General features: G+C 57.7%; 1 protein-coding gene and 1 long non-coding RNA gene across 6 annotated transcripts; both read left to right on the top strand.

Moving 5' to 3' along the window:
• The first annotated feature begins 1,532 nt into the window (after positions 1-1,532).
• On the top strand, positions 1,533-5,735 carry LOC118531762 (uncharacterized). The gene is made up of 2 exons (XR_004915386.2): positions 1,533-4,982; positions 5,550-5,735. It is a non-coding gene; the product is annotated as an uncharacterized LOC118531762 (long non-coding RNA).
• A 5,446-nt stretch (positions 5,736-11,181) lies between these two features.
• TMEM119 (transmembrane protein 119) lies at positions 11,182-17,608 on the top strand. Of its 5 annotated transcripts, XM_078060855.1 has the most exons (4): positions 11,182-11,283; positions 13,243-13,532; positions 15,502-16,255; positions 17,058-17,608. In XM_078060855.1, the coding sequence occupies exons 3-4, from the start codon at positions 15,514-15,516 to the stop codon at positions 17,066-17,068; spliced, it is 753 nt and encodes a 250-aa protein (XP_077916981.1). In that variant the 5' UTR covers positions 11,182-11,283; positions 13,243-13,532; positions 15,502-15,513; the 3' UTR covers positions 17,069-17,608. The 5 variants fall into 5 exon arrangements, with proteins under 5 accessions (XP_077916981.1, XP_077916980.1, XP_077916979.1 ...); XM_078060854.1 differs by having other exon boundaries at positions 13,331-13,532; positions 15,502-17,608; XM_078060853.1 differs by having other exon boundaries at positions 13,284-13,532; positions 15,502-17,608.
• The last annotated feature ends 8,329 nt before the right edge of the window (positions 17,609-25,937 follow it).

Here is a 25,937-nt window from a genome sequence, read left to right as displayed (position 1 = left end):
AAAAGGTAACTCTAGGTTGTTCTCCTCCTTTCTGGGCCTCCATCTCTCCGTCTGTGAAATGGGTATCCGCGTGTCTGCTCATGCCACTGAGCGGCCACTGTTCACTCACCTGTTCCTCCCACTCGGGTGGGAGCCGCACGAGGCAGGGTCTTGTGGGTCTTTCATGCCCTAGAAGGCTCAGCAAGGGACAGAATTCAAGATGATGCTCAGTCCGGGCCTGGCCGTGTAGTCTCTCTGAGCCTCCGAGTCCTCATCTAACACGGGCACGGTCAACTGCCCCTGGACCGTGAACGATCGGGGTACCGGTAACCTTCACAATGGCGGGAGAAGTAACAGCCGCAGCTCCCTCCCAGGTGCCAACCGTGAGTTTACTCTGTGCTGGATTTGTTGTCTGTGTTTCCTCATTTCATCCTCAGCTTGTGAGGTAGGTCCTATCTGTAATCCCGTTTTACAGAGGAACAAACTGAGGTTCAGAGAGGTTCGATGACTTGCCTGAGGCCACACAGCTTGAAAAATCACAGATCCGGGATTAAACTCTTAGACTTGCTCGGGGGGCACCTTGAGGAAGGGCTGGGAATTCCCCGAAATCTCCAGTGCTCAAAACCACACCCTTGACCTGATCGCCCCTCGGCCACAGAGCGGAGTCCACCCCGGAGGCCAGCCCACAGAGGAGGGCGGGAGGTGCTGGGAAGCGGCCACTGGGCTCTGCCCATCCTTGGTGCCATGCTGCGCTTGGCGGCTGCAAAGGAGCGTGCGACCCGAAGCTATGGGCAGGAATGGGATTGCCCAGAAGACAGTGTGTTCCTTTTTCAACATGGCACCGCTTAGTAATGGCCAGGATGCTCTCGGTCCCCACAGAGCGCAGAAAACAGAATGACAAACAGCTCCTGTGGGGACCACCCTTTCCTGTGCCTCTCCCTGTGGGCAGCTCACAAAAGCTGAAACCACTGTGTGCAAGGCGGTGTGTGGATTCAGGGTCCCAACGGGGCCGGCCTTGAGGACAGGCTTGCCCCCCCCTCGCAGCTGTCAGCCTCGGCCTCTGGCCCCCACGCTCACTCCTGGGAGGCGGCGCGCTCGCGGGCAGGGACATGGACTCAGCCTCTAGCATGACCCCGGCACAAAGCAGGTGACTGGACAACGTTGGTGGGATAGGCATGAAAGTGTTTTTGAAGGACAGCAGGGAAAAACGCCCATGATGTAACATCATGTGGACTCTGAACCTCGGTCTCCTCCTCTGGCAAATGGGATAATAACAGTATCGCCCCGCCGGGGGTGTCGGGAGGCTGAATGAAATGAGGCTGGAAGCGAAGAAGTGCTCAGTAGATCACAGCTATTAGGATTATCGAGAGTGGAAGGAAGACTAGAAGGCAGTCCACCAAATTGTTGAGAGGCTAGCCACCCGGTGTGCAATGATAGCTGAGCTTTCTTTGCTTCTTTCAGATTTTTTCTGTTTTCTTCGTATTTCTCAACAAATAGAATAAAACCATAAGTGCTGGGAACTCTGGGGGTCCCAGCCTCCCCGGCTGGTGAGTAAACCATCGACTTACTGCTGCCCACACAGGAAGGCTTTGAGCCCGCGGTCCTCACCTGGGGGCGACTTTGCCCTCCCCCGGGGACATTGGACCTGTCTGTGGATACTTTGGTCGTGCTCCTGGCATCGAACACGTGGTCAGGGCTGCAGCTAACCCCCCCCTCCTTGCAGTGCCCAGGACAGCCCCCCACAGCAAAGAAGTGTCTGGTCCAAAAGGCCAGTAGTACTGAGGGGGACACACCCTGCTATCCCCACTCGGCAGTGAGAGACGCCCCGAAGGCCCCTTCCCAGAGGTTTCTGGAGACGCAGAGGGGTTTCTGTGTGCCAGCCACCTTGAGAGGCCTCCTGGTGGCTGGAAGGCTGGGGCTGGGGCTGCCCTCACTCTTGCCACCCAGGAGCTTGCAGAGCTGCACCCCCATGCCCGAGGTCAGCGGGCGGCGGGATGGGCTCAGGGCTGCCTTTCCCAAGAAAGGAGAGAGAAATGGGCCTCCGGACAGGAGACCGGGGTGCTGAAGTGGTACAGACACAGGCCCCTTTGCGAGGCACATGAACCCTGCCAGGGCAGCCATGTGCCCGCGAACCACCCTCCCCTCCAGCCTCAGCGCTGGTTCAGGCTGCCCCTGTGCTCCCTGGGGGTGGTTCGTTCCTGAGACCCTGTTGTCCAGCCGCTAGGCCCCTCCGGAGGAAGAGGCTTCATGTGATTTCCTGCAGAGTTTCCGCAAATCACTGGGTTCAAACGAACACGTAGGACAATAGTCTCCCTCTCACTGCGCTCTGGCCCCATGAGCCTTCTTGCTCTTTCTTCTTCACATGCTCCTGCCTCAGGACCTTTGCACTTGCTGTTTCCTCTACCTGATGTTCTCTTCCCAGATGTCCGCATGGCTGGCATTGTCCCATCCTTTTGGTCTCAGCTTGGTGTCCCCTCTTCAGAGAGGCCTTCTCTGCAGCCCTGCCCATAGGTCTTCATTCCAACAACCCCCTTTTCCCCTCAAGGCGCTGATGACTGCCTGTAGTAATGTTGAGATACCGATTTTTGCTGTGTAAGCTCGGGGGCCCCTGTCTCTCACGTTCACTCTCCCCTCGTCACTGCCCAGTGCCTGGCAGTAGAGGTTCAGGGGACATTTACTGAATGAACACACACGCAAGGGAGGCTTTGTGAGGGCGTGGGGAGGGAGGCAAAATGATGGGGCTGACAAAAATGTAAGCACCGGGGGCGGAGACCAAGGGAGCGTCCGGTGTAGGGGTTGGAGTCAGGCAGTCCTGGTTCGAATCCCAGTTCCACTGCGTACCGGTTGCAGGACGGTGGGCAACTCTCTAACCTCTGGGGGCCTCAGCTTCCACACCCGTGAAATGGGGAGATGAGTCGGTGCTAACCCTAAGGCCGAGGGAGGTGACCACACATGTGGCTGGCACATTGTCGGTACCCAGTTACGGCCCATCTGGGGAGAGATGGTCCCTGGCTTCGGGGCAGACCTGGACCACCTGAGCTGCACCATGGCGGCCTCCCTGTCCCCCTCAACCTCGAAGCCCCATCCTTGTGGTTTGGGGAGCAAACCCCCGCCCTGCTGAGCTCTCTGTCTTTTGGCCTAAAATTAGCTCACAAATTCCTTGGCTGCCTGGCCAGGGCTTTCAACCGACAATTCAAACCAGATGTTTCCAGCTGTCGGGGCCCATCCCCCCTGGCCAGCGCCCGCTTGTGTCCCGGCTCAGGGAGGTCTGGCTTAACCCCGGGGGAGAGCAGCCCACTGCCCACACCCAGGAGCCCCAGCTTCGTGGCGGGTGCAGGGGTGTGGAGGGGAGCCCCGGGCCTGCATGCACACCCCTCCAAGGATGGGGGCACCCCCTGCCAAACTGACCTGCTGGCGGATGGGGGTGGGGGGGGGCTAATTGCTCTGCCCTTTCCATCCAGTAGCCTTATGGAGCGCCTGCTGTTTGCCAGGCTTCTGTGTTTGCTGCGGTCCAGATGGTGTGATTCCCATTCTCTGTCCCTTGTGTCACTTGGTTGCTGTTATTATTATTATTAGCATATTTATTTAGTGCCTGGTGCCAAGGCTCATTGATTCCTCATAATAATCCCGGGGATGTGGGTTTTTTTTAATAATTATTTTTATTTTATGTATTTATTTATTACTATAACTGCCATTTTACAGATGAGGAAACTGAGGCCCAGAGGGGTTGAGTAACCTAGCCCCAGGTCGCGCAGCTTCAAAGCAGCAGATCCCAGAGGTCCCTGAAGGGCAGGTGGTCTTGGGTTTTACCTCCTTGCCATCCCCCCCACGTGGCCCTTTCCACCATGGCGGGCGGATCTGGGTGCTGTGGAAGGGCCCTCTCTGTGAGGATGCCCTCGGGCCCGGCTGCTGAAGATGAACCCAGGGAAGCTGCCGGGAGCAGGTGGCTCAGCAGGGGCCCCCACCAGCCAAGTTTCCCATCCCAGCTGAGTCAGCAGCAGGTGGTCAGGGCGGAAGGAGCCACAGGGAGGGCTGGGGATCTGTGTGGCTTTCGTGGGGGCCTCATATGGAGCTCCTTCTCCTCCCCAGAGATGAGACCTCGAACCATCTCTTAGTGTCCTTGAGTGTGTGTTGGGGTGGGTAAAGAGGAGAAGAGCTTGATGCAAGGAAAGGAGAGAAGTGGTGGAGGGTTTTGCACACACAGGGACCCATGGTTGGCCGTCCTCATCTACAATATTAGCCCAAACCCCTGCCAATGCCCGCAGAGGCCCTGCATGATCTGGCCCTGGTGCCCTCTGACCTCACTTCCTCCCACTGTCCCCTCACTCACTCTGTTCTGGCCACACCAGACACTTCTCTTTTCCACTCCTTGAAAATGCCAGGCACCCCCCACCTCAGGACCTTTGCACTTGCTCTTCCTGCTGCCTGGAATGCTCTTCCTCTGATCGTCTCTGACTCTGTCTCTCTCACCTTCAGGGCTTTGCTGGGACATCACCCTGTCCCTGACTTTTCTCCCGGCCAGACCACATAGATATTACTAAGTTACCGCTTTAATTGTCTTCCTTGTCCCACTGGAATGTCAGCTCCAGGAGGACAGGGATTTTCATCTGTGTTGTTCTCTGCCATAGCCCTAGGGCTTGGGAAGCGTCTGGCATGTAGTATGTGCTCAGTAAGTATTGAGAGAGAGAGAGAGAGAGAGAAAGGAAGGAAGGAGGGAGGGATGGAGGGAGGGAAAGACGAAAGAAGGGAGAGAAGGAAGATGGGACAGAAGGTCCTAGTGTACAGTGAGGGAACAGAAAGGAAGCAGGAGAAATGTGGGGTGATGCACTGATGTTTGGGTGACTTAGGACCCCCTGAAGTTCAATCCCAAACCTCCCCACTTCTCCCTCTCAGCCAGCATCCTTCTGCTCGAAGTCGGGTGGGGCCCCCCATTTCCAACAGTGCTGCACAGGAATTCAGAAGCATCTTCTCAATTCCTTCCCACGATGGCGATGGCGTAGCAGGTGCGGCGGGGCAGCGGGGACTCCTGGGGAGCGACCTGCCCAAGGGCACCCAGTGGGCAGTCTGCAGAGGGGGAGAGCGAGAGCTGGTGCTTGCAGCCCGTGTTTACATTCCTGCCCTCCTGGATGGCTTCCCTGCGGGGGCTGACACCACGTGGGGAAATGTAAATGTTTACAAGGCAGCCCGCAGCTGGCCCGGCCACCGTGGGCCCAGGAAGCCAGAGATCCGACAGGCTCCCCCTGCCCCCCTCAAAAAAAGAGGGATGCAGAGGTCTCTCTCTCTTTTTTTTTTTTAAGAAAACTTTTAATTGAGTCACAACTTAAGTAAAACACACAAAGCTGAAGTGTGCACCTTGATTTTTCCATACGCACACACCCACGTAACCACCACCCAGGTCTAGATATTGCACATTTCCTTCTAGCCCCAGGAGGTCCCTTTGTGCCTCTTTCCAGCCCACAGCCCCCCAAGGATAACTGCTCTTCTGACTTCTGTTCTCGTAGCTGAGTTTTGCGTTTGTTCCAGAAGGTCAGGTGAATGGCATCACCCAGAGCGTGTTCTTTTGGGTCCAGGTCTTTCGCTCGGCGTGTTTATGGGACTTCTCCAAGCTGTATGTGTCCCGCCTCTTCCCTTCATTGCTGAGAAGCACTCCCCTGTATGGACGTCCCACAGTCTGCGCATCCGTTTTTCTCCTGGTGGACACTGGGGTTGTTTCCAGATTTTTTGCTCTTACGGATTAAAGCAATTACGGACACTTTTGTCTTTGTTTAGGTGTGTGTTTTTATTTCTCTTGGGTAGATAGACCTATGAAAGAGATTGCTGGACCATCGGAGAAGTGGACGGCTAACTTTGTAAAAACTGCCAGACTGTTTTCCAAAGAGGTTGTGCTGTTCTTCTCTCCCATCCATGGTGGGTGAGGGTCCGGTTGTTTGCTGGGGGTGGACAAACAAGGGGAAACAAGTGGAAATTTTACTGAGAATCACTGAATGACAGAGCTTGATGACCCTTCCTGATGCAGGAAGGGAAACTGAGGCTCTGGTCACACAGTGTGTGAGGAGCAGAGCCAGGAGCTAACGCAGGTCCCCCTGTTTCCAAGCTCTAACTACTGCCGGGTCTTATCAGATCAGCACCCAGTCTTGTTTTCTTGGAAGAGGCCTCATGCCAAGCCCTTTCCCACCACAGGGCCTTTGCGCTTGCTGTTCCCTTGGCCCGGGAAACTCTTCCTCCTATTCCTTGAGTGCCTAGTTTCTCTTATCCTGCAGGCCTCAGTTCAGAAACCTCTTCAGAGAGGCTGTCCCCTGACCACAGTTGCTAAAATAGCTGCCCAGGCACCTGCCCCCACCTGCTTCTAAGCTACTCCATAGGCTTTCTATCTCCTCGGTGGCATTCCTCAGTGTGGGGTTGTCTTCCTGATTTGCCAGTTGACCCGTGTCTCATCCGTGCCCCCGCTAGGAGTTCCCTGAGGCAGGGCCTGGTCTGTCTTGTTCCTATGCAGGGGCTGGTGCAGAGCAAAATAATGTCCGTGTCTCCCCGCCCTGGGCCTCAGTTTCCCCATCTGTGAAGTCATTCAGCCAGTAGAGGGCATCTTTTAAGCACCTGCTGTGTCCAGGCCCTGGTACTGGGGAGAGCTTAGCAGAAGAGGCCCTGATTCTGGACCCAGGAAGCTGACTGTCTAGAGTCCTATGTCCATAGTCCACGACGGCCCAGTGTGCTCAGCGCTCCGAGTGGGGAGCCTTGTGGTGCGGGAGCATGGAGGAGGCTGCTGATCTCCTTCTCCAGAGGATGGGGTCAGGGAGGGCTTCTTGGAGGTAGTGACGATTGGGCTACAAGACACACAGGGGTGTGGCCGGCAAGGGGGGCGTGGAGGACAACGCATTACGGCTCTCTGTGCCCGCTACACGTCCTGGCATGCGTAGGTGCTCAGTAAATAGCTGCGGAGTGAGCAAACCTCTCTAGTTCACAGGTGGGGAAACTGAGGCCCAGGGAGGCTTCACGGCACACCTAGAGCTCTGGCCTGCCCAGACGAGGCGCATTCTGCCTCCTTGGAGCACCCCACCAGAGGCCACGCCATGGGTGTTCCTCTGAAGGCCAGGAGTCTGCTGTGATGGGGCCACAGCCCAGGCCTCTCCAGCCACATGAAAGGCGTGGGATATTTTTGCCGGGAGGCCAGGCCCCAGTGGCCTGAGGGCTGGGTAATCAGAGGTGGCTCTGAGCCCACCAGAGGCTAGAGCTAGGGGCTGTGGTGGGCCAGCCTGCCCCGGGCTCCACTGGGGAGGACCTCGGCAGAGCCTTGAGCTGTGGGGGGTTTCTCTCCCCTCCTCTGCCTCCTCGGCCATGGCTGTTCAGCAGGGCGGGGGCATAGCTCTTAATTGTACGGCGGGCACAGGGTGGAGTCTCTGAATGGCTTCAAGGCTGGAATTATAGGTTGCAAACGAGTGGCCTGGCCTGTTCCGTGCCACAGACCTGCCCGCGCCCCTTGGAGCCATGGCGGCGTGGGCCATAGGGATCATCTGGGCTGGGATCATCCGGGCTGGGCCCCACAGCAGGTCTTGGGACTGGAGAATGTAGAATGTGAGGCCCTCGGATAGACAAAGAATGGCGGGAGCATGAGGTTGTCAAAACCTGGGAATGCAAGAGGGGAGGTCAGAGTGGTCATACACACATCAGTAAGCATTTACTGAGCACCTACTCTGTGCCAGGCACTGTCCTAGATGCTGGCATACGGCCATGCACAAAACAGACCCCGCGGACCTGGCTCATCTACTCCCAATTGATAATAACCTTCAGGAACTGTTCTGAAGGTACTGGGTGCCATCTACCTCAGGGCCTTTGCACGTGCTCTCCTCGCTGCTGGGAATTCTCTTGCACCTTTGCCTTCCTGAATACCTCCTCCTCATCTTCATGAGCAGCTCTACCATTACCTCCTCACGGAGGCTCCCATGAGTTCTGGGACCAGATTAGCCTCCTACAGCGCCAGAACTGCCCCATCCCAGCTCTTAGCGCAGCGTGCAGTTAGATATTCATTTGTTTGTTTACTTGTTTATTGCAGGTCTCCCTTCTACTCTGTAAGCTCTCGGCCTGTGTTTGCTCGTCACTGTCTCCCAGAGCCTGACATTGGCTGGGGATAAAATAAATGTCAAGAGAAATTTGTAGAACGAATGTTAGAGCATTGGAACCTCAGTGTCGGCAGGCTTGCGGCAGACGTCTAGTCCAACCCATTCAGTTGTGGCCCAGAGAGGGCCAGGGATTTGCCCACCCCCACAGTTGATGCATGAGCTGGGGCTGGAACTCAGGGATCCTTTTTTCTCCCGGGGGGACTGACATTTTTGCTGTGCTCACACTGTGGGTTGGGATGTCTGGCTTCAGGAGAGCGTGCATGTCTTTGTGTGCGTGCGCGTGTGCGTTGACATGGTCTGATGGGACTTGCACGGGGCAGATGGAGGCCGTACAGGGGCCCTACTGTGGGGAACGGGCCCCTTGGTGGTGGGAGGTCACTGGCCTGGCAGTTTCATTTCCAGATAAGACACAGTGGCTGGTGAAGAAGAAAGGGCTCTGGATCCCCACATGCTGTTGGATCCCAGTGAGGTCACACTGCTGTGAACCTCAGTTTGCACATCTGTCCAATGGGCTTTGCTTCTTTCTCCGCCTCTCCCCAAGCACTCATGGAGCCTGCTGGGCCTGAGGCTCTATGGAGGAGAGGAAAACTCTGCGCTTTGGAGGGTGGATGACTCCAGCTCTGCAGGAAACAAGTAATAATATTCAATCTCAGTGCGGGAGACAGAATATGACCCTCTTCCTGGAGATGTCCCCACCCCCATCCCTGGAACCTGCTGATCTGGAATGTGTCACCCGGAATGGCAAAAGGGCTTTGTGGATGGGATTAAGTTAAGGATAGTAGATGGGGAGATCATCCTGGGCTACCTGGGTAGGCTCAATATCATCCCAAGGGTCCTTGAAATTGGGAGAGAGGTTGGAAGAGAGCCAGAGAGACGGTAGCATGAGGACTCAGCCTGCTGCCACCCGAGGAAGAGCCTAGAAGCCGAGGAATGCAGGTGGCTTCTAGACTCCCTCCGCCCCGAAGACTCGGGGATGCACGGAGCCCTGCCAATATCGTGCTTTCAGCCAAGTGAGACCCATTTCTAATGTCTGACTGCCAGAACTGTAAGATAATAAATGTGTGTTGATTTAAGCCACTGAGTTTGTGGTCATTTGTTACAGCGACTGTAGGAAACTCATACACTTGGCATCCAGGCAATTTCCTGCCTTCCAGCCCCTCTGACTTTTCCCAGTAGCCTTGTGAGCAGTAGAGATTCTCTGTCCTCGGTTTACAGATGACAATACAGAGGCTCTGTGGGAGGCAGGACTCGGTGGAGGCAGGATTTGAACCCATGTCTGTCTGCCTGCCGCCAAAGGAGGAGCACAGAACAGGACCCTGACTCAGGCAGGGGGCATCTGGGCCATCCCAACTGGGGGCAGGCCCTGTTTGGGAGGGCTGCGGCCCCTTCCTCTTGATTTCTCAGTGTCAGAGTCCCTGTAGCCCTCAGACGCGGCCGAGGGGCTCCTCCCCTGGAGCCCTGGGTTGGCCCCTGGCCATCTCGAAAGCGATACAGCTGCTTCGACATGTGTGCGGGCGGCATCTGGCACCTGGGGGCTTGTGTGTGTCCATCGGTGGGCGGTCGGCTGTTCCCTTGAGGATGCAGGGTTTGGGGGTGATCCCGAGAGAAAATGGGAACTTCTCTGGTTTTATTTTCCAAACAAACAACTGTCCCCTCCCCCTTTTTGGAGGTGAGTAGGGGTTGCTGGGACCATTGGAAGGAATGACAGTAGACTGGAGTCCTGGTTCCTAAAGGGTGGGCCGGAACTGTGGATTCACGCACTGCCCCCTGCCCTGTACCTTCCGTGGCTCCCTACTGCCTTGTGGAAGAGTGACGTTCTGACACTTTAGCCTGGCTCTTGCTGACTGCCACCCTCATTACCTGCTCCTCCCTCTTGTCCACCTCATGCTCCAGCCTCAGATAATTACAGTATGGCATTCCGGCCCCTCTGCCTTTATTCCACCCGGGATGCCTCTCCCGAGTCTCTTGTTCAGACTCTGCTCGCTCACAGCCATGTCCTCCAGGATAACTTCCCGGCCTCTTCCTCTCGGGACCTCTGCCTGCTCTGGGGTTCCCTGAGCCCTTGGCCTGACCGCTCTCCTGCTATGGACCGCTTTCTGCGTGAGCTCCTCGGGGGCTGGGGTGTGTCTGATTTGCCTCTGTAAACCTGACTGGCATGGTGCCCGGCACACTACAGATGTTCATTAAGCATGTGCTGAATGAACGAATGAAGGAGCGTGTGAATGAATGAATACAAAGGGCCGCTGCCCCACTGGAGTCCTCAGGTCAGCCAGAGATCCCAGTTTCAGGGGCTACTACTGGCTTGCTCCAGTTTCCTGCTTGAGCCACTTGACTACACCCTGCCTCACTTTGCCCACCTGTGAAATGGGCCCCCACCTTCCCCACCGACTCCTGCTCTAGCTACTCCATTTGGGGTCCCGGGGTCAGGCCACGGACGTTAGAGTGTCAGAGCCAGAGGGAGCCCAGAAAGCTTCCTGCCCACCCTGGCAAATGAGCTAACTGAGGCCCAGACAAGGGAAGAGCCCGACCAGGGCAGGAGGGACAGCGGGCGCCAGAGCTCCGCTCCCGGCTGCAGGCCCTGACCCTCGGCCGCCACTGCTCATGCTCTCCCTGAAACACACTCCGCTCTCACCCTATACCCCAGCCTCTGGAAAACCTGAGTCACAGCTGGAACCGGGGCCGGGGGGATGTTCCTGCTCACGTCCAGGCACCCCCCCCCCCCCCCCCGCTCACCCCCCACCTCCCCGCCAACCTCCCTGACCTCGGCCCCTTCGGAAGGGAGGCAGGCCCCCAGCTTGCTGTTCTGGGGGGGGAGAGGGGCGCTGCAGGACAGCCCCGTCTGTCTGTCCGCAGGGGCCAGCGCTGGGGACCCCGGGTCGGGGAGGAAGTGCCCCATCTGGCGTTCCGCAGAGCTGGAGGGGCGCCTGCGGGAGTGGGAGCTGGGAGCAGGGGGGGATCGTGTGTGTGTGGCCGAGCGCAGCCCCGCCCCTCCCCTGTCCCCACCCCAAACTCTCTTAATGGAATCAAGCTGGCCCCGCGGCAGCCCGGGGGCGGGAGGCGGGAGGCGGGGGGCGGGGGGCGGGGTCCGGCGGGGGTGGGGGCGCCGGCCCGGAGCAGCGGCAACTGGCACTCCCCGTCGCTTCACCTGGCGGGAGCACCCAGGCCTGCGTGCGGACAGACGGACGGACTGGTGAGTCCCAGCCGCCCCTCTGCCCTGGGGAGCCTGGGGGCGCTTGGGCTTTAGGGACTGGGGGCCTGCCGCAAGCCCTTTGGGGGCGTCTTTAAGTTCTGTGCCTTCTGAGCGTGTGTCGGATGCTGTGTGCGCGCGCGCTTGGGATCTGTGCTGAGGGTTCGGGCGGCGGAATGCGGGTGCACCTTCCCTGCGTGCAGCGTGCGGGGCCGGCCCGTGCGTGTGCGTGTGCGTGTGTGTGTGAGTGCGCGTGCAGCTGTGGTCTGACGGGAGGGGATGTGTTCTCGCAAAGTGGGCACCAGGGTGGTTGTCCCAGGGTCAGCGCGGAGGGTCGCGTGGCCCGGGGTGTTCCCCCCACCCCGTCTGTGCTCTGTGGGGGACCGAGTGTGTGTCAGGGGGTTGTGTCTGTGGGCCCGCGTGGCCAGAGAATCAGCCCGTTGTGGGTCTGTTGTGCGCCCTCTGTGTGTCCGTGCTGCTGGGCTGTGCAGACTTTGTGGGGTGTCCGGGCCTTGTGGGTCCCTGTTGCTGTGTGTGTGTGTGTGTGTGTGTGTTGGGAGACAGGTTAGTGTGTCTGTGTTGTGTGTCCGTATATTGTGTGTCCATACTGCTGCTGCTTTGTGTGGATGTATATTTTGAGCCTCAGGACTCCCCTGCCCTCTCCGGGCCTCCCTTCCAAGGGGCCCGAGTCCCTGTCCTTGGCTGTCCCAGGGCAGGGGGGGTAGCGCTTCAGCCAGACCCTCCTCCCCCAAAGCCACTAATTGAAGCCAGGTTTTCGTGGGCTGCCCCTCCCCCTCCGGCCACCAGTCTCCGGGTGGGGGTAGGGCAGTGGCTCTGGCCCCTCAGTCTCGGTCCGAGACCCTAGGGGTAGATTTGCATCATCTGCATCATCACCTTTAAAACCACAAACCCCGAGTGAGATGGGCTCTAGAGGGAGGCCCAGCTCCAAGCTGGGGGTCCTGCACAATCCTGTGGGGCCCACAAAGTGATACCTCCTCCTCATCTGGCACTGCTGTTTCTTGTCCTAATAGTAGTCCGGGGAGGTGGCCCTTAGCCCCATTGCACAGATGTGGAAGCCGAGGCTCACAGAGGTGACGTGCCCGACCCCAGGACACGGAGCTGGGCGGTGACTTCCCCTGGGGTTATTCCAACCTGCTCTCCCCTGGTTGTGGGACCCTGGGCCGGCCATTCCCAGTATCGGGCCTGAGTTTCCTCTTGGCTAAAACGAGAGGGGTTGGCCTGACCCCAGCTCCCAGTGGCCTGTGAGTTTCTGAGCCCTGGAAAACATTAGGGCTCGGGAAGCAAGGCTGATCGTGTCCCGGAAGGTGGCGGGGACAGCTGATGGGCAGACTGATCACTTCGGGGCTGTCCGGGCCAGCGTGCCCACTGTACAGAGGGGAGACTGAGGCCCACAGAGGGCAGGGGCTCCTCATGCAGATCATGCAGGGCCACACAGCCATTGCCTTTGAGGCCCAGCTGACCCCTGACGCTTTGCCTGCTCCTTTCCTGGGGAGCCAGGCTGAGGGGTGTGGGGGACCTGAGAGTCGGGGTCTCGGCCTCTTAAGAGCCGGTGATCCTTTGTGTGGCCTCTTTCCTTACCGTCTGTCCCTGACCCCAAGGCTCTGGGGAGAAGGGGGCACTTCCCTCTGTCCAGCTCATTGTCGTGTGTGTGTCTGTGTGTGTGTGTGTCTCTGTGTGTGTGTCTGCCTGTGTGTGTGTGTGTGTGTGTGTGCAGACACACACACGTGCCCGTGTCCTGGATTCCTGGGGGGCTAGAGCTGAGCTCTCACTCAGCAGGGTGGAGAGCTTGGTCACTGCCCGGAGGGGGGAGGCGATGAGCCGGTCTAGACACTGGGTGAAGGTAACCATCCGCCCGCCTGGTGGGAGGACGGGGTTCGTCCCGGGCTCTGCTGGGGTCGAAATGGAGCTGCTCTCGAGCCCCGACCTTTCCTGGGTGCACAGCTACCCTGTGCCGGACGCTTTCTGCACGTCGTCTCCCCCAGGCCGTGTGGCTCTGTGGTCAGTTCCCCGCCGACCCCCCAACTTACAGACGGGGACAGTGAGGCCCAGAGGGAGCCGCCCGCGGAGCAGGACCCAGCTGGAGCCCCCGGGGCCACTCATAGCCGCCCTCTGTGGGGAGAAGCCTCAGCCGCCACCACCAAGTCTCTCTCAGGCTTGACTTTCAGGAGGGCAGGGAGGTGACCGGCGGACGAAGACCCTGAAGATCAAAGCCGTCTGCAAGGACGTTCGAGGTGAGGTGCCGGGAAGGCCCCCCTCTTCCAGCTGATGCGTGGTGTCGTCCAGGGGTGCCAGCTCATTTGGGGGCCGGCCCCGGGGCACATGAGAGCGCGTGTGCGGGGTGTGTGTGTGTGTCTGTGTGTGTATGTGTGTATGGTGTGTGGTATGTATGTGTGTGAGTGTGTATGTGTGGTGTGTGAGTGTGTGTACGTATGTATGTACGCGTGTGTGGTGTGAGCGTGTGGACTCTCAGACTCACCCAGACAAAGGTTCAAATCCCAGCTCTGATAGGTACCATCTGTGTGTCCTTGGGCAAGTCACTCTCTATCTGGGGACCTCCAGCCCCTCAACAGCGTTGGACTCTAGGGTGGAGCTCTAGGGCTGCTCTAGGGTTGAGCCCCAGCAAAGGGGGTGGGGGCTTCCCCCACGATGAAAGCACAGGATCATCAGCTCCCCCCATTTAAACCGAAACTCTGAGTAGTTTTGCCTCTTTTTATGTCCTGGAACTACCTTTGGGTTTTCCTGGTCATCTGAGCCAGTTTGTCCAAACTGACGTCAGTACAATTAATTTCAATTAGTGCTACTTAATTGGGAGGCCTCAGGTCAGTTGGAAGAAGCCACTCAATGTCCTGACATCATAACTACCTCACTCCCCAAATCCCCACGGTGACCCCTGAGGCTGGGACTGCCAGCCCTTTTAGGAAGCAGGCCTTGAGGACTGGGCACCCAAGGGGACACACAGCCCAGGTGTTGGGAACCTGACCTCCGCCTCCAGCCCAGGACCTCGCTCTGTAGCCTTGGGCCTGCCCCTCACCTCCGGGGCCCTGTCCCCCATCTCGGTCCCCTGAGAGAGGGTGTCAGACAGGGGATCCCAAGGCTTTTCTGTCCTGGCGCTTCGAGCCCCGCCCGGGTCAGGAGGGGGTTCTCAGGGACAGACAGCCCACGAGGGTGCAGAGAAAGGGGCTCCTGGGTTTGTCTGAGGGCCCAGCCTCCCTCGGGCTGGCGGGGAGAGCCCATGTTTTAGGAGCTGACCTCCTCCGCAAACCTGGACCATGCGGAATGTATTAGTCAGCCTGGCTGTCTGGGCCAGATGGGGTCTGGGGGTTCATGTCGGGAGCAGCCTTCCAGCGGGGGGAGGGAGAGAGGGGTGGGGTTCATCTGGTTCCCATTTAGTGGTGGCCGTAGGACTCAGGCTCCAGCTTCGTCTCAGGCACGCGGGTTCTCCCCACCCCTTCCTGGGCCTCCAGGCCCTGCTTTGCGCCTTGAGGTGAGGGTGAGCCACGGCTCCTGGCATCCAGGCCCTCTGCTGAGCTCAGGGAGTCTGGAAGCTTCAAAACCTATGAGTCTCCCGGAGAAGGGGACCAGGACCAAGGAAGGGCCGGGAGATGCTGGGGAGGGTTCCCTGGAAGAGGAGGGGTCAGCTCCCTCCATTGCTCCATTTCTTACTTTCTCCCAGCCCGACCCAACCATTTCTCCCTCCGTGCCTAGCTCCAAACCCCCGCTCTTGCCTGACTTCACTCCTCTGAGCCTCAGTTTCCATACCTGGAACCTGGGGATAATAATAGTACCTCCTCCATTGGGTGGTTCTCAGGATTCAATGACATTCTACGTAAGAAACTCAGAATAGTACCTGGCACGTGGTAAGCAATGAAAGGGTAAGTTATTATTAATTCAGCCAAGTCAGTCAAGATGCATTTATGGAGCACTTACGGTATACCAGACATGGTATGAAACCCTGAGGGTGCTGAGGTAAATGAGAATCGGTCCCTGCCCTCTAGGACTTCAGGGTGAAGTGGGGTTCCTCATGGGGGGGGTCCCTCCAGGGGCTCAGGATGAAGTGGAGGGGCAGACAAGAACCCCACGTGTGAACGAACGGGGGCCACTGTATGGTGGGCAAGGGAAGAGGCCCGCTAGAATACGCTCTGTGCCCCCCGGGACCCCGGAGTTCCACCCCGACCTCTCTCCTGCCTCGCTGCCCCACAGGTCTGGGACAAGATGGTGTCCGTGGTGATGCCGAGGCTGGTGGTCTCTCTGCTGCTGCTCCTCAGGGTCCTGCCCGCGGTGGCCTACTCCGTGCCCCTGCACGCTGCCTTCCTGGAGGACACAGGGGGCAGCGGGGAGGCCGAGGGCTCATCGGCCTCCTCCCCAAGCCTCCCGCCGCCCCGGACCCCGGCCCTCAGTCCCACATCGGTGGGGCCCCAGCCCACGCCCCTGGCAGGCCCCAAGCCCCCCACCAACTTCCTGGACGGGATCGTGGACTTCTTCCGCCAGTACGTGATGCTCATCGCCGTGGTGGGCTCCCTGGTGTTCCTGCTGATGTTCATCGTCTGCGCCGCGCTCATCACCCGCCAGAAGCACAAGGCCTCGGCCTACTACCCCTCGTCTTTCCCCAAGAAGAAGTACGTGGACCAGAGTGACCAGGCCGGGGGGCCCCGGACCTTCAGCGAGGTCCCCGACCGGGCTCCCGACGGCCGGCCCGAGGAGGCCCTGGATTCCTCCCAGCAGCTCCAGGCTGACATCCTCGCTGCCACCCAGAACCTCAAGTCCCCCGCCAGAGCTGCCCCGGGCAGCGGAGACGGAGCCAGGATGGAGGGCAAGTCGGAGGGAGAGGAGAGCGGCGGCCGGGAGGCGGACCAGGAGGCCCAGGGATGTGGGAGCCCAGCGAAGAAACCAGGGGTGCTGGAGGAGCCGGGCACAGCGGTGGCGGAGGGGGCCCTGGAGGCCGGCCAAGGCCAAGGTGAGCCGGAAGCCACTCCTTCGTTAGCCCAGGAAGCCAGGGGAGCCGCTGGTCCCCCCGAGAGCCCCTGTGCTTGCAGTGTCGTCCCCAAGGTCTAACAGGCCTCTGGGGCTGCTGGCGCTGACTGTCGGACTCCTCGTGGTCACCTCCATGGGTGTGGAAAGGCCCTTGACCCTTACTGCTCCCCGACACCCCCTCCTTGGCCACCCCCTGCTGCAGGCAGAGATGCTGGTCTCCAGCGTACCCCAGGAATCTCCCCGGGTTCCAGGACCATTTGCCCCTGCAGCCCCAAACACAACGTCTCTGGGGAGGGGGTGATGGGAAGGATCCCCACTATATTCATGATACCATATCCCACGAAATCAGCCCCGTCACTTGGGCAAACATGCCACAGGTCCCCCGGGATGGTGCCAACATTGCCGGTTTTCCATGGAGGTAGGGAAGAAAAGTCAGAGTAACTAGGAGTTTGGAATGAGGGTGACTGGGACCTGCCGAGGCCCTCCCCCAACCCCCCCACCCGACGGGAGCAGTTAAAGCTACTGCAGAAGTGGGTCTGGGGAGTCAGGAATCTTCCGAGAGGCCCGTGCATACATCATGACGGGTCCCTACGTCAGCATGTCCAAGGCTGGGTTCCCCGAGCTACTCTGTGGAAAAAGGATTTTGGGGGCCAGTGAGTTGAGGAGACATTGCCTCTCCACTCCCTGCAACCCCCCCCCTTAGAGCACCCCAGGGCTCTGCAAATACTCTAGTAGAAGCCCCTGTGGAATCTGGTTTTGCTTGTTTTTTTTTTTTTTTTTTACAGCTACAGAATAAAATCTTGCAGAGCACACTCTGGAAATTACTGCCCCAAATGTTCCTGAAGGTGCCCCCCAGTTTGTGGTTGCTCTGGGGTTAGGGCTGTGGGGTCCGGGGGCTCAGGCCCACTCAAGTTCTGCCAAGCATCTTTGCCTGGGGACGAATTTCTCATCCCGTTACTGCTATGGGCATGGGGTGAATGAATCGAACCTTTCTTGTCAGGCCCCAAAGCTGCCCAGAAGCTGGGGGGGCTGTGTGTGAAGGGGGTCCCACTCTGGGGGGATTCTGAGTGGGTAGGGGAAGGTTTCTAACACCCAGCCTGGAGCAGGGGGGCCCTAGCCCCCGACCCTTTGCTTACATGCGTGTCTGGTAGCCTGAGCTCACAGAATTCTTTAGCCTTCGACAAGGGAGCCTGAGCTCCGTCCTGATTCGGGGAGGCTCTGGGTGGGGGGCGGTCCTCTTCCTCATCCCTCCGTCTGGGCTTCCCCCAACCTCTGCACAATGTTTTAGGTGCTGAGATATAGCAAACCAGCACAATAAACCTTTATTCTGGCCTGAGCGTCGCTGCTTTTCTGAGGGGGAATGAGTCTGCTGGGGGGGGGGGGAGGTATTTCTTCTGGGCTATTCCATGGGGTGGGGCAGCTTTCTGGGGGAGACACATCAGGCAGGCCCGAGAAGCTGAATGAGATGAGGCGGAATGAGATGATTCGTGAAAAGAGGGCAGAACGGGGTCCCCCATGGGAATGTGGCGGGAGCTCTTGCCCCCAAAGCTGAGCTCAGCCCTGGACTTGCGGCCACGGAGACCCGGCTTCCAAGAGCAGTTCTGCTGTGCACTGTGGCTGCAGGAGATCCACCCGCCTCCTCCAGGAAACATGAGCCCAGTCTCCCGTTTCAGCCTCCCGTCTGCTGACAGCGTGGCCGAGGACTAGAACCGGGCTCACGGACGGTGCCCCGCTCCCGGCACCCTTGGCCTGGGGTTGGAGGTGGCCCTGGCCTTTGTGTCCTCGCCCCGCCAGGCTCTTCCTTGCCTTTGATGGCAAGTTCCTGGGGCCACTGCTCCCCCTCCTCCCTGGAGCTGCCAGCTGGAATCCAGATGTGGCTGCGTTGGGAGCACGTGCTAGATCCCGGGGTGAGGGGGGCAGGGAGGCCATCCCCCCACCCCCAGCCCCTCCCTCCGCTAACCCCACTTCCCTTCCAAAGGGGGCCGGGTTTGGGTTTCATAACACACAATGGCCTCTGTCTCTCGCAGCGGGGAAGGGCCCTCCCTTTCTCAGCCCAAACCCTCTCCCGCCCAAGAATGTAGGGAAAACATAATATGGATACCTGAATGCTGTGTGGCTCTGGCCAAACCACTCAACCTCTCTGTGTATGACAGGCTGTCTCCTAGATCCTGAGCTCCTGCAGGGTCCTAGATGATTGGGTGTGGCTGGGGTACGCATTAAGCTTCCCCATAACAGGTTAAACTCAGGTAAGACAGAAGCAGATGTTAGAGATTCCTGGGGAGGAGGCAGGGATGACTTTTGCAATCAGCAGCTCCCTGCTCAATGGCTCACCATTAATGGGCCCGCCAGAGGACATGAGGTGAGCGGCCTTAGTTATGGCCTGTGTCCCCCGGGACTGATGGGGGTGGGGACTCAGGAGGTAGTTGGAGCCCAGAGCAGGCGTCAACCTCCCCCTCACCTTTGAGCTTTAACAGCTACTATTCCCTCTGCCTAGGATGCCCTTCCACACCCCCTCCTTGTCCAGTTAACTCCCCCTCCTCCTTTAGCTTCCAGCCTAGCTGTCACCTGCCCTCCCCCACAGCCCCCACCCAGACTCTCTCCCACACTCCGCTGGGCTCAATACTATTAATAATTGCTCACAGCTAATGAGCCCCTGTGACGCACCAGGCACTGCTCTAAGCTCTGAACATCATTTACTCATTGAGACTCCCAACCCGAGCAGAGGGATCCTGCTGTTATTCCCATGTCGCAGAGGGGAAGTCAGTTGCCTAGGTCACAGAGCCAGCATCCCGGCCCCATCATCTGATTCTAGAGTGACTTCTCCCTCGGGCTCGACAGCTGCTTGCATGAATGAATGCGTGAATGAAGCCCTTGGGGAGGAGAGAGCAGGGCCCCACTCCTGCTTAGAGCCCCTCTAGGGTGGACACACATCTGGCCAGGCACCAGCGGAGGGTGAGCTTTGGGGGGAGATGGGCTGGGGGTACGTGTGGGCTGGGGCCAGGCGAGGGGGAGACCTGGGCTGGAGGGTGGGGGTGCGGGGGGTCCGCGGGGTGCTGGAGGGAACTCTTCCGCGTGCCCTTTCTCTGATCAGCCCAAGGGGCTGGGTGTTCGCTGGCTGGGGGTCACATCCAAGGCAGGAGGATGAGGGGCAGAACTCACGTCTCCGGGGAGCTCTGCACTAGGCACACGGTCTTGCACCCTCTTGGGGTGGTTCGGGTAGTTTGGGCCCTGGGGGGAGACTGCCTGTGTTAATGCCCGCTCTACCATTTCGTAGCTGTGTGGCCTTGGGCAAATGTCCTCACTTCTCTGGGCTTTCGTTTCCATGTGCATAAAGAGATGATCCTACCCTACCTGGCAGGGGTCTCAACCTGCACACTGGGATTATCTGAGAGCTTTGTTATGTCGTACCTCCCGGGCTCCACCCAGACCATTTATTTATTTATTTATTTATTTAAATAATCTCCGTGGGGCTCAAACTCACGCCCCCAAGATCAAGAGTCGCATGCTCTACCGACCAAGTCAGCCAGGTGCCCCCCTCCCCCCAAGGCCGATTAAATCAGAGTGTCCAAGTGTACGGCTGGGCAACGGTCACTGCCTGGGGGGCTGTTCACCACTGTCCCCCTGGCACGGGGCACGGTGCCAGGTACTGAGGACGCATCATTGGCACAACAGATCTGAAGCTGTATTTGAGTGGAGGAGATGAAAACGAATCAAAGAATCATCTAGATGCCACCACAGTGATTAATAACAGGAATGGCCGCCATATATAAATGCACTATTATACATGTCTGGTGCTGTACTGATGTTAGTTTTTACGGCTTTATGGAGGTATAATTGGCACACAATAACTGTACATATTTAAAACGGCAATTTGATAATTTGGACACACGAGTGTACTCATGAAGCCATCGCCAAAGTCAAGATAATGGACATGTCCGTCACCTCTGACCGTTTCGTCGTACCTCTTTGCAATCTCTGCTGGCTGTTTCCCCCCCACCTCAGTCCCTAGACCACTACTGACCTGCTCTCTGTCCCTACAACTCATTTTTATTTTCTGGAATTTTATATAAATGGAACCATATAGTGTACTCTTTTTATCTGGCTTTTTGCATGCAGCACGAATGTTCTGAGATTTATTCATGTTATTGTACGTATTAACATTTCACTGCTTTTTACTGCTGAGTAGTATTCCCTTGTACGGATGTACTGCAATTTGTTTATCCATTCACCTGCTGATGGACGTTTGGGTGGTTTTCCAGCTTGTGGCTATTATAAATAAAGCTGCTGGGAATTACCGATGTTCGTTTATTTTATCCTTCCAACCTTTTTAATGAGATGGTCATTATTTGTCCCCATTTTACAGATGAAAACAACAGACTCAGAGAGGTCAAGTAACTTGTCTAAGGTCACACAGCCAGGAGTGGGAGCATTGAACCTTAAAGTGGGAATGTTTGAGCTCAGTTACTGTAGGGAACTTGTGAAGCTCAGAGGGTCTCAGAAATCCTGCTCTAGACCAGCCCCCCACATTTCATATGTGGACATCCAAGGAGCAGACTGGGACTGGGGCCCATCCAGAGCTGACCAGGAATCTGGGTCTCTGGTGGGCGGTCTTGTGCTGTGTCTAGCTCTGCTCTGCTTCAGCTCTAGCTCCTCATCTGCTGTTGGGGAAGAAGCAGGCCGATGTGGAGGGGGACAGGGATTTGTCATTTTTTTTCAGGCGGTTTTAATTTCAGGATTCCTCCGGCTGCTCAGAAATAGCAGGAAGGATTTGGCACTGGCTCCAGGGCCCCACGGGGGTTCCCCCGCAGCTGCTCCCCCTCCCCAAATGGGTCCAGGGTTTACAGCGGCAGCTGCAAAGTATAAAATAGTCCTGCTCGTAAATCCGCTCTTGCCAGGGTCCCTAATGCCAGAGGCCTCTGCAGTGCCCAGCGTGGGCATCCCGCCACCCACTGGGGCCCCACAGGGACACCTGGGGTGCCCTGGAAGGCTGGAGGGTCCAGGTCTATGGGTGGCCACCTGCAGCCTCTGCCATAGGGTTTGGGGAACCAGACTCAGCGAGGGGGTCTGCAGGGGGGAAGGGGGACTGAGATTGTACAGGGGTGGAGGATTGGGGACAGCAAGGGGAGGGAGAGCTAGTGGGACACAGAGATAAGGAACCAGGAGACCCTCCTAGCTGCATGACTTTGGGCAAGTCACTTTGAACTACAGGCTCTTCACATATAAAGTCCTGGGACCACAGCCCTTGCCCTGTCTCCCCCCACCCCCCAGAATGCTGTGAGCGCACTTTATAATGTGTAGGATGGCGGGGCGTGGTGGTTAGGGGTACAGGCTTCACACGGCCTGGGTTGAAATCTCAACTCGGCCACTACCCGGCTGTGTGACCTTGGGCAAGTCACTTCACCTCTCTGGGCCTGAGTTTCCTCGTCTGTGAAATGGGAATAATGGCTCCTACGTCAGAGAGGCAGTGGAAGGTGAGTTCATTCACTTCCAGTGCTTAGAACAGGCCCCCCTATGGGTGCTCAGTAAATGGGAGCTGCTGTTAGCTACAAACTGTGAAGTGCTGTGCCCGAAGAAAAGGGGGAAATGTCAGTCTCCAAGTGTCTCGCTGTTCTGAGAGTCACCTCTTCTTTCCAGATCTAAGTATAGTAGCTTCGGAATCATAAGGTCAGTGATTCTTAGACTCTTGAAACTTCAGCGTCATCACATCTTGTCTTGGGGTGGGGGCAGGGCAGAGGGTCCTGGCAATGTTGGCAAGAGCAGAACAAGGCCAGCAGCCAGGGAAGTCCCGTGAACCCCAAGGAGGGGGTGAAGGATGGGGCTAGAGAGAAGAGAGGCTCGCGCTGCCCTTTGGGCAAAGACCAACCCCCAACCCCGCGTGCCCCTCTGTGGGGGTTTGGCGCCTGATGGGGGCCAGGGGTCCCATGGAAGCTGTTCCCTGTCTCCCTCTGAGGTGCGGTGACCCCAGTTAGAACTTAGACATTGTCCGGGGGACTGTGCAAGGAGTGTGCATGGCTGACAACATGGGTCAGGGAGCCCAGGGACTCAGGCCCATCTGGGGCAGGTGCCAGGGCTATTTCTGGGGAGTGGGAAAGGTTGGGAGGTACCCAGCTAGATTAGTTGCCGGGTGACCTAGAATATCTCCGCTCCCCTCTCCGTTGGGTTCCCATCTATGAAACAAGCCAAATACTTCTCAGCACTGACTCTAGGCAGGAGACTCCTTCAGGCGCAGGGGGGAAGGATGTAAGGTAGAATCTGCATTCTAAAAGACTTGGAGTCAAATCTGAGTTCAATTCCACTTCTAAGCTGTGTGACCTTGGGCAGCTTCTGCCCCCCTTTTGGAGCCTCAGCGTCTTACCTGTGAAAGCTCAGGTCCTGCCCTGTTGCGAGACTCAGACGAGAAAACGCTCCTCGAGCTCGGGGCTCTGGGACCCAGTGTGGAGAAAAGGCTCCCTTTCTGTTAGCCTTTCTGATGATCTTTGTCGCTCCTACTGCCAGGAAGCAGCGAAGAGGATGCTGCCGGCCGTTCTGATCTCTGACATTCTGTGGCTTCCCTGCCCAGCACTGCGGGTCAGAGCCCAGACAGAGCTGGGTACCCAGTAGGTGCTCAATGAATGCTGAGCAAGGAGTGCTGAGTTCCCTTCGAGTCGCTCCTCGATTGGGGAGCAGAGAGGAAGGGTGACACTGGGAGGTAGGACATCTCTGCACCCACCCTGGGGAGGGTTGAGACGAGGCTCTCTGAAAACCCCCCTCGGCCCCCAATCTCCTACTTCTGTCCTTGGTCAATGTTTAAATCCCACTGTCAGGTCCAGTTTCCATCACTTCTTGAGAACCTACTGCATCGCAGGCCCAGCACTAAGCACTCTCTATACACCGGGTCCTCGCAAAGCTGAGGGAGGCACAGATACCCACCTTCTATGGAGGAAGACAGGGACGCTCAGAGAGGTAAAGCGATTTGCCCAAGTTCACACAGCCAGAAAGTGTCTGAGCGGGGCTTTGAACCTCCTGAGGCTTTTGGACCCCATGGCCAATGCTCTGCCTGCAATCCTGTTCCCGAATGAATGAATGAATGAATGGGTGAGTGCATGAATGCAGGAAACGGGGTTGGAGCAGAGGCCCAAGGCCAAGGCGCCCACACTTCCACGTGGCCCTGCAGCTCAGCTGGGGCAGAAGGTGTCAGCACAGTGGCCAGGTGCCGCAGGGGGGCGCCCGTGGTCTGGCGGCGGAAAGGGGGCAAAAAGGCCTCGGACCACAGCCCCCAGCCCGCCCCCGGCCCTCCGGGCTCACAGAGGGCGCACGCTCCCGCTCGCTGGCCCTGGTGGAGCTGGTCTCTGAGCTCCTGGCAGCCGCACTGGGCAGGCGCCTTTGTTCCCACGGTCCTGAGTGCGCCGTGGGGGGCCGGCCTGAGGTCACATGGCAGGTGAAGAAGCAGACAGACGGCCCTTGGGACCCCGGCGCCCTTGGTCCTGCCCAGGATGCTGCATGTGTGGGGATTCTGAGAGTCCACCGGGTCTGGAGGTCAAGCCCACAGCCCTGGGGCTCTCCGGAGATGTGAACTTGCAGGTGGGAAGCCCTGGGCAGGCGCTGGCTCTGGGTCTGGTGCCCCGGGGTGGGGGTGGGGGTCCAGCTCTACTCCTTCCGGGGCTGTGCTGCCTGGGGCAAGTCGCTTGCCCTCCCTGGGCCACAGCCGAGTCTCTGGCAAAGGGAAGAAGGAGGCTTGCTCTGGATTTCAACCAGCTGGTGGGCTCCAAACGCTGCGATCCTGTGTGAGGTGTTATTGTCAGCACCTGGGGGAAAGCGCTGCAGGATGCCATTTCCCCCAAGTACGAAGAGCCACTCAATTCTTGGACAAGAAGGTCTTGGGAGAACCTGGCTTCCTCCCCCCCCGCCCCCGCCGCCCCCTTTAATCCTTCCCAGGGAGCTCAAACTGCCCTCTCTCCCCGTTTTTGGAGACCCCTAGAGGAATTCGTTGGGCACCTTGGGTTGCCTCCAGCATCTGCGAACGCTTCCCTACTGAAGTCCTTTCTTCTATCACACCTAAGTTAACAGGCTGGGCCCGAGGGCCAGTTTCCCCCGCCGCCTGGCCTGCAGCAGAGCTCTGGCTGGAAGGACGGGGCCAGCTCTTGGGGAGCCAGTTAGAAACACTTTTGAATTCTTTCCCATGACCTCTCCTAAGATAAGAACATCTTGTCTTTGTCCAGATTTGATCTTCGCACGGTCTGGGTTTCAGCAGACCGGAGTGAAGATGAACGACCCTCTTGGAGGGTCAGATGGCTGCATTGACCAATGTTGTACGTGTCCTTGCCCTTCACCCCAGAAGTTCTTTTCCGGAGCCAGCCTATGCATGGATCTTTGAGGATGTTCATGCTGGCGTCATTTATAAGTGAAAAAAAAGGGAGGCTGTCTACATACCCAGCAGTGATGCAGTGCTAGATGGTGCTCCTGCCAAGTGAGAGGGTATTCAGAGAGAATTTGCTTTGGGTTGGTGCGGGGGAGGGGGCAAGGGCTTGGAACATGGTGGGGGTGGGTGTCAGTCTTGACATAGTCAATATTTCCCAATTGGCTTTTCATGTAAATGATTTCATTTGAAAAATCGCTATGGAGTCGCTTTGATCAGCTTCCTTTAGCCGATGAGAAAACCATCCCTGCTTGGCGAATTGTTGGTGAAAGTGAGCTGATGGGTCCAAGGTCACACTTGTGGTTTGTGGTCCACCTTACGTGAAGGGAGAGAGCTCTGAGTTCCGGGGAGCAGCCCTGGCGTGATGGACCTACATAAGCAAGTCACTTTTTTGAGGTGTGAGCCCAGATTTCCACTCACCTGGCCTTTGGGTGTCCCCAGAATGGAGCCAGTTCGGAGTTCCTCCGGGTATATGTGGGGGCCACAGCAGGCCCTGGGCGACCTCATGAAGGGCGGTCACAGATGGCAGAGCTGGGTGGCCCTGTGTCCTCACACATTTCCCAGGAGGTCCTGCATGTGCGTGTCTTTGCAGATGCATGGAGCACTCCTGCCGGTAGGTCCTTCCGGTGGGATTGCCGGGTCAGAGGTACATGCATCACCTTTTCACAGGTGCTGCCAAATGACTGGTCCAAAATGCGGCGCCAGTTTCCATTCCCATTTGGGTCTAGGAGTGCCCCCACTTCCCCACATCCTTGACAACATTGCTGGCGTTCAGTGTTTTTCTAATCTGATAGGTGAGAAATGGTATTCCATTGTCCGGTTAGGTACGGCTGTCTGATTGCTGATGAGAAAGGGGCTTCTCCTTACAGAGTTCTTTGCCCATGAATTACCTGGTTCTGTCCTTAGTCCCCGCTTGTATTGATTGTGTATCTGCTGATTTTCAACTCTTTCGAGCCACAGAATCCTTTGTTCTAATAAACTCTCACCAGGAATCTTAACAGAAGTTGAATAAAAGAAGAGCTGCTTTTTGGAAGGGGGATGGGCTACCCAGAGGGCACCTGTTTGCCTCCCTTTGCACCCTGCAGGGGCCCCTAGTGCTCAGGGGAGCGTCATTTGCAAACAGTTGGTACAGTCCTACCACTCAAGCTACAAATGGGGAAACTGAGACCCACAGTTAGCCAGAAAGGTAATGGCTGAGGCAGGTCTCCAGCCCAGGTCCCCTGACTGTCATCAATATTGACTGGTACAGGTGGAGGGGATGGTGACAGAG

The sequence above is a fragment of the Halichoerus grypus genome, chromosome 13 (genome assembly GCF_964656455.1).
Source record: "Halichoerus grypus chromosome 13, mHalGry1.hap1.1, whole genome shotgun sequence".
Lineage (NCBI taxonomy): Eukaryota > Metazoa > Chordata > Mammalia > Carnivora > Phocidae > Halichoerus > Halichoerus grypus.
The sequence above is the reverse complement of the archived record's forward strand: the minus strand, read 5'-3'. Positions and strand labels throughout refer to the sequence as shown.